Genomic DNA, 7,663 nt, shown 5'->3' on the forward strand with positions numbered 1-7,663 from the left:
AGTTACTTGAAAAGTGGATTCTGGTCCATGCAATACTAGTGGAAATTACCATTGTTGTTTTTTCCCTGCTCAGTTCACTGGATAAAGTTTACAGTGTTCTGAATATAGACATTTTATGGACATCCACCAGGAGCATAAGATACATTATTAGCTCATTAAAAGAAATCCCCCAGTGAACTTTACTTCTGAAAGCAAATCACCTTCCAGAAATATTATGCCAGTTGCATTTTTTTTCATGTTCTCTGATTATTGTTCTGGTTCTTCTCTTTAACTTTTGCTTGGTCAACTGGAACACCTTTGAGTGTTTGTGTTTGTCACCTTAACTAGTGATGGAGCTTCAACACATTGCCCTAGTAATGTGGCATGGATCTGAAACTTAGCAGGAATGTAAATAGATATTAAAAGCATCCCAGAAAGATGCAAATGAAAGAGGTTCAATTAATGACAAACCTATCTCATTACCATAGAGAAAAGGAAAAAAGGGTTATATCTATTCTCATTCAGAAGCGTATATGGATTTACAATTATTTGCTGTCAGTGCACTGGTGACACTGATCAAGGAAATGTATTTAGCAAGCTGGAATTATAGTGTCATGGATACTGAGTTTCAGTTTAGAGCTGTATCCTTGAACAACTCCACTTCATCCCAATGCCATTCACAATTCCCTTTTCCCTAATGCCATCACTACCACTCTGAATAACAGGACAAATCTCCCCAAACCCTTTACAACCAGTAACTGAGGACTGCACACAGGGAAAATTCAATTTTTTCTATTGTGTTCACTCATCATTTATTTACAAATACACATTATAACTTTTATATACATTGCACATTTACATGGTAGAAAAGTACAAAACTATATATTTAAATGAATTTATATTTAACTCACCATGTTTGAAAATATAAAATTGCATCAGAAAAAAGTATTATGAAAAGCAAGAAACTTGAACTGATAAAGCTTTGATATACCTTTTAGTGACAGTTTAAAATAACTTTAAAAAGTGGTATTGCAGGACCATCTTAAAGGAACCACCTGATAAAGCATTTATGTATGTTACAAAAAAATAAAAAAGAATAAGAACTTCTCATTATTGTTAGCCATGTAGTTATTAACAACCTTCATAATTTGATTTCTTTGGGTCCAGAATTCTTATAGTACAGTATAAATGCTCAGCACATTGAGAACATGTCAGTACATGAAGTGATTAGAAGCAGAGAAAAGTGAAGTGGAAGAGATGTCCTTAAAGATTGCCTCACTGCACCCAGAAAGTATATTTAAATCAGTTACAGCGCCTTTTGGTCAGTCAAGATTCCTTGTAAACAAAAACCCGAGGGATCATTTATGTACAGAAGGGGCAAGAAGAAAATCCAATAAATAAACATAACAGAAACTGACATGCAAGTTTGTGAAAGTGGAGAGGAGTTAACATCAGTGAAAAGAAGAGATGAGAGTCATATGGGTAAGCTCTAAGGAATGGACTTTTATAGTTTACAAAAAAAAAAAAAAAAAGCTTTACTTTACAAGCAAGAGACCTCACAATAAATAACACTGCTCTTCCCGTAACGAATAAATTTCTTCAAAAAAGGTGTACAGTCAACCAGACATTTTATGTATAAATTATAAAACATGACACAGTATAAATAAATGTCTACAAGACTCAACTATATGTATACTTTTCTTTCTCCCCAAAATAAATAAGCATACACTTATTTACAGTATGGACATTGATTTCTTGCCCAATGGCTGTTCCAATAGTGATGGAGATTTTACCACTCTAGAATGGAAGATATAGGAAAGTTGTAGTCCGGGTCTTCATCTTCCTCTTCTTCCTCGGGGTCTTCATTAATGGCTAGATGGGGGAATACAGGGGAGCTGTTGTTTAAATAAGGACAACAACAGCGCAGAAGCAGCTCAGTGCATGTTTTCAAAGCCCTCTGAACAGCCATAATACAGCGTTGCATTTTACGTGACTTGTAGTGAGATGCTCTTTGGCATCTGCTGTTATGTAATATGGTTTTTTATACATAAGCTATGAAGTCATAACTGCAGAAAGTTCTGAAGAATCAATGGCTCAGGTTTTATGGCAGATTCCTGAAATCAGATAAAAAGCGCTCTTGTGTTCTAGGTTTAACTGCTTTGTGTCCTTCATTCAGAGTTAGTAGAGGCAACTGCTCTAAGACAGCAGCCCATGTGCTAACAGTAAGCTTGGTTTTTTTGGATGGAGTTAGGTTATATCCAAGTGTTAATAAAGCAAACAGCGAAGCACACTAAAGCAAACAAATTAGGAAAAATAGCTAGTATGATGCTCTTAGGGCAACCCCTTGCTGATAACATGACTTTTCCTCAAAAAACAGGTATCTTGAAAGTGTCCAAGCCACAGACTGTTGACTATCTGTTGCAATTTACCAATCACACACAGGTGTATAATATATATTATATATATATTTCTAAGGGAAAATCTTTACATGAAATTCTCATTTTTAAAGGTATAAGTCTTCATTACCTAGGGATTGCCTTCAGAAGCCTTAAATGTCTGCAAGGTTTAAAATCTCACTTACAGTTGCAAGATCCAGCGTGCTTTACTTCTAAAAGCACACCCATGGAGCAGGCTGCTTCTTTCATGGCACACTCGCTTGGGTAAGTAGTGTTATCGCTGGCACAGACTGCTTCATCTGACTTGCTTTCAGGGCACAGCTCATCACAGAGGGCACACCGACCTCTGCCAACCTTGAAATCCCACAGACATTTCTTCCCAGCACTGCACTGGATATCTTCACAGGATTTGGCTTCTAAAAATACAAGATACCAGAAATAAGTAAAGCAGAATCTCTCTTCTCATACATCAAGAACTCATAGAAAAATGAATATAAAGTTTATGGGTAAAATCCTGCTGACTTTACTCAAGCACATAATGCTTTTGGAAATCAGTGGGTCTGTGTGTGTGGGGAGGGGGGTATGGAGGAGCAAAGCAAGCAGTATTTGGCCTCTGGAAGGCGGAATTAAATTTGCATATTGTAAATGACACCAGGTCCTGACCTTCTCTGATTGAAATCAATGGGAATCCTCTCTCCCCAGTGTCTTAAATGGGAGGTCTATAATTGGCCAATTAATTAAACATTTCCAAATTGATTATTTTTCAAGCTAAACCATATAAAATAGTCGTTTATGTCATTAAAATGTTAATTCAGCACATGCTATCACAATGGAACTAGATTTGAGATCATTAACTTGTAAAGATAATTTTTCAGACATGAAGTTACCTGAAATGTGTATGATAAAAAAAACATATTGTGGTGACAAACATTGTTAAGAATAACAATTCATATAAAATACCAGGTTGTTTTGAGGTTATTTTCTTATCTTAATCCACAACAGCACTCCCCAATCGTTACAAAAAACTTTTTAAGAAAGAAAAGTTATCAATTGTATCTGATTGACATTAAATAACATTTGCCAAGACCTCTTGAAGACAAATGTTTCCAAGAACCCAGTTCAGCTGAATGTTGAGATTGTGTTACTCTGTTGACATATCAAAATACATTTTAGGGCCTGACTCCAGCTCCCATTGAAAACAGTGTCAAAACTCCCATTGATATCAAGGTTTGAACCCTTTGTTCCCTCTTGGCGCCCAAAATCTTTCAGGTGTCACTCAAACAAAATTTCCCCTTTTGCTTGAGTAAAAACTGCAGGACTGGACAACACATTCAGTTCTAGGAAATAATCTGCATGCAGAAACCCCTCTACAAACCTGTGAAACAATTAGTTATGAAGAACTATTCCCTTTCCCCTATAAGCACCCCCAAAGAATGATACTTACTGATACATTTTCCCTCGTAGGCTAATCCAATGGATCTGCCTAGTAGGCAGGTAGCCTTTCTCAGGTGGCAAGCACTAGCATACGTTATTCCATCATTCCCACAGAGATACTGTTCAGGGGAAGTAGGCTCCGGGCAAATCCGATTACATGTCACACAGTAGGCATTATTAGTTTGATCAACCACACACGTGGAACTGCCTGGACATAAAACATCCCTGCAGGTCTCTGAAATAAAGACGGAAACATACAATAATTAGCAGGAGATCCAATGCCTCATACAGGGAGTGAATATGTGAAACAATCAAACAAATGACACAATCAAAGTCTTCAGCAGCTTTCCTCATAAAAAGGCCACTGGGGAAAACCTTCACATCTCAGGGAAGCTGGTGTGAGCACAGTGTTTCATGACTCTGGGGGATTCTCAATTCAGCTATGTTCTTGTCGGTGGAACGTGGTTTAGTGTTTGTCCCTCAGCATTTGAAACATCATCTTGTTATTGTGGGAAAGTACGTCAGCTCCTCCTCCCTACACTCAGACACACCCTGTGGTATTCGGGAGACTTTGTTAGATTTGTAAACCTACTTTTGCATTTGCCCTGATATTGGACTTCAAGTTCGGGTTGCTCTTTACATCTGGCTTTGAGGAGAGCACACTCGTTCCTGTAGGTTTTCCCATCTAAGCCACACACAGGACCCTTCCAAGTGACATTAGAGCAATCCGGAGCACAAACACACCGAGGTTTGTTCTTCTTGTTCATTTTACATTTCTTCCCAGGTCCACAGTCCACATTCTCACACGTTTCTAAAGGGGGAAGGGAGTGGAAAGAAAGAGGCAACATTTTAATACCTCGTCTGCTCATCAGACTTCGGATTAATAGTGTTTACAAAAACACCGGCAACCCCCCAGGCACAAAGGGAACGAACACGGTTCCCTCCCCCCACCCCATCCAAAAACAAAATGTGGGGTCCTGAGAGAGATCCACCAAAAAGGAGGGTCAAACTGCGGGGTTGCACACACAGATCTATTTCACTGCGTAGAGACTAGGTCCCTTCCCCTTCTCACTAATACAGTGTCCAAGTCGGGACATTTACTTTATGGGATGAGCTTTAAAATCCTAATCGGAGAGTGGCATAAGGAAACACTGCTGCCCCTGCTGACTCCATCCCGGACACCGCCATCCCCTGCGCATACGGTTTCTGAGCACTTTTCAAACACACCTTTGCATGGGATACAGTTTGGGGCCCCACCGTTAAAAATCATCCACTTAAAAAGCGTGTTGTCGTTGACGTCTTCTTCAGTCCATGAAGTGGTTAGTCGGCCCGTTTTGCAGCACTCCTCCTTGCTCAGATCAGTCTTATACAGGACCTGACAGCGGCCGTTCTTTGCCTGCCGGAGCCAACAATTCCCAGCTGCAAGAGCGAGAGGGAGAGAGAGACCCAGCCATATCAATGTCAGTTACCAGTGACCCAGACACAACACGTGCGGCTTGCATTGACTTTTACTAGACTGTTTACTTTTATTTGTCCCATTTCATAACCTGCAGCTACTCTGGAGCAGTAGGTAGCTCAGTTTAAATAACCAGATCGGAACAGGGCAAAGCAGTTTTCGGAGGTATTTATTTCATATGTAGACCCTGGGCACGGGGGCTTGCATGCACGTGACAGAGGTTTGACAAGGATGTGCATTAAAAACCAGGAGTAAAAGAAAAAACCCGCTTGCAAATACTCTTTTCCCCCTTCTTCAAAAACTCGGTGCAACATTGTTTTACAGCTGCCCAGAGTTTCAGTCCAGGCCATTTTACAATCTGCAAGAATTGGTAACATTTGCCTGTTAGCGAAGTCTTTCGAAATCTCGAAATTTTGCTGCTTCCCTTAAAAAAAAGTCTTGTCTTTGCTGAAGCAAGTTAGCTGCGATCCAAAGAAGGGTGACCAAAGTAAACAAAAGGCCGGGGCACAGAAATAGGAGGCCACTAGAGAGTTTATAAACCAAAAGTTATAGGTAGCGTCTCTTCCCACACAGTTTCATAGGGAAGTACACTACACTTAAATCGGATAGAGATTTGTTTTACTAGTATCTCTGCTGTTGATGGATTCAAGCCAAGAACATTAGTCCAAGCAACTCCCCCTTTTTAGTTGGAGAGTTTTGGTTGGGATGAGCCTCTCGTGAATAACCAGCGTGACTTCTCCAGCAACCCAATAGCAATTGATTCTAATCCAGCAGGGGCTCGATCCGGTCTCCTTACTCCAGTGGGAGTTTTCCCGGAGTGAGAAGTGCAGGATCGGCCCCTCAGATCGATATGTAAGACGGTGGAGGGGGAGGGTAGCTCCCCCCCAAAGCAATAATTGAATAAACAACACCCTTTTGAAAATCAGTTTTCATGGATCAAAAAGAACGATAGAAGTCAGTTTTGAGCGCCTTACAGTTGCCTTCACAACGTTAACCTATATATACATCCAGCTCAGCGAAAAAATATTCAGTAAAAACCATCAATCTAACTCATCCAGGTTATTGTCGGAGCGGCATCAAGAAAAAACAAACCCCCAGTAATCACTCGTGGAAAAGACAGCTATTACATTTTCTGTTTGTTTTGTTCGCCTGGGACATGTATTTAAACACATTCTCCAATTGCAGCAGAATTCACAGCCCAACGAAATTCACTCACAAATGAGTATGTGCGCGGGGGGAGAAGGGGGTCCAAATATTGAAAGGATAGCCGGAAAATGACTAATATTAGTTCTGAAAATGTCATTTGTGATCGTGGAACTCACCATCCTTGCAGCCAGGCAGTCGAGAGGAAAATATAAGCTAAATTGCAACAAAAACTTTGAGCACCTATTTAGACAGCGGGGCTAAGCAAGTTCCTGTGTGGGGCTGCTGTTCATTCATGCTGCATAATAATAATAATAAATAACAATCATCGTCATCATCACCGCTTCTCTGTACTATGCATAGCAGTTTGAGGGGCCGATCAAAAATAGCTCTAAATGTCAGCTCCGTACATTTTTGCAAAGCGGTCCCATTCCCATAGTTAACTTGCGGTCCTATTCCTAAAGCTAGTCCCTTGTAGAGAGGCGTTCAACAGGAGAAAGCTAAACATTGAAAAAAAGATAGAAAATAAAACATCTACAAATAAACAAACTCATCTTACCCTGTCCTGTGTGATCTTCCATGAAGTGGCACAGAAGCATCAGGAATAAAAGCACGCCCGGGTGGATTCTCTGATTTAACATCCTCAGTATACCAGTGAGTGAAAGAGACAGAAACAATATCTAGTGGAGCAGAGAGAATGAGAGAGAGAGAGAAAGACAGAGAGACAGAGAGCACTAGTCAGTCTGCTTATGATCGCTCTATTGAATGAACGTCAGCCTCTCAATGCAGTCTCTCTTTAAATCTATAAGGGGGTCTTAGCTGTCTGCGGTGGGCGGTCTCCTAATGTGTGTGTGTGTTCGGGGGTGGGGAGATTTAAAAAGTTCACTGTGAATCAGGTGACATTTTCCACCTTCTGGAAACCCTTTCCAATTATCTGTTTTAGGTGCATATACACTCTCTCTCTCTCTCTCTCTCTCTCTCACACACACACACACACATACACTCACAGTCTCAGATCAAATCTGCAAAAGGGAATCGCCGGAGTTCTTTGCGTAGTAACAGGAAGGAGTGCAAGAACAGAATGGTAACTAGAGCTTAGAGAGAGAAAAAAGAACAATCCACTCGTGTCATTAATAGCAGGAGGCGCGCACGCGCGCACACAGAGGAACTAGGGGCTTAAACACAATTTATAGGACTAAAGCAAGAGCCATGTCACTTGCCTGGGGAAGGAGAGGCGTGATCCTTTCCCCTAGCC

General features: G+C 40.6%; 1 protein-coding gene across 2 annotated transcripts; it reads right to left on the reverse strand.

The window, feature by feature from the left end:
- Window positions 1-774: 774 nt before the first annotated feature.
- FST (follistatin) lies at window positions 775-7,446 on the reverse strand. Of its 2 annotated transcripts, none has more exons than XM_054033240.1 (6): window positions 6,968-7,444; window positions 5,037-5,228; window positions 4,402-4,620; window positions 3,820-4,044; window positions 2,561-2,791; window positions 775-1,851 (listed from the first exon to the last, which is right to left on the reverse strand). In XM_054033240.1, the coding sequence occupies exons 1-6, from the start codon at window positions 7,047-7,049 to the stop codon at window positions 1,769-1,771; spliced, it is 1,032 nt and encodes a 343-aa protein (XP_053889215.1). In that variant the 5' UTR covers window positions 7,050-7,444; the 3' UTR covers window positions 775-1,768. The 2 variants fall into 2 exon arrangements, with proteins under 2 accessions (XP_053889215.1, XP_053889216.1); XM_054033241.1 differs by having other exon boundaries at window positions 1,758-2,093; window positions 6,968-7,446.
- Between the last annotated feature and the right edge of the window lie 217 nt (window positions 7,447-7,663).

This window comes from Malaclemys terrapin, chromosome 6 (genome assembly GCF_027887155.1).
Source record: "Malaclemys terrapin pileata isolate rMalTer1 chromosome 6, rMalTer1.hap1, whole genome shotgun sequence".
NCBI classification, from domain to species: domain Eukaryota; kingdom Metazoa; phylum Chordata; order Testudines; family Emydidae; genus Malaclemys; species Malaclemys terrapin.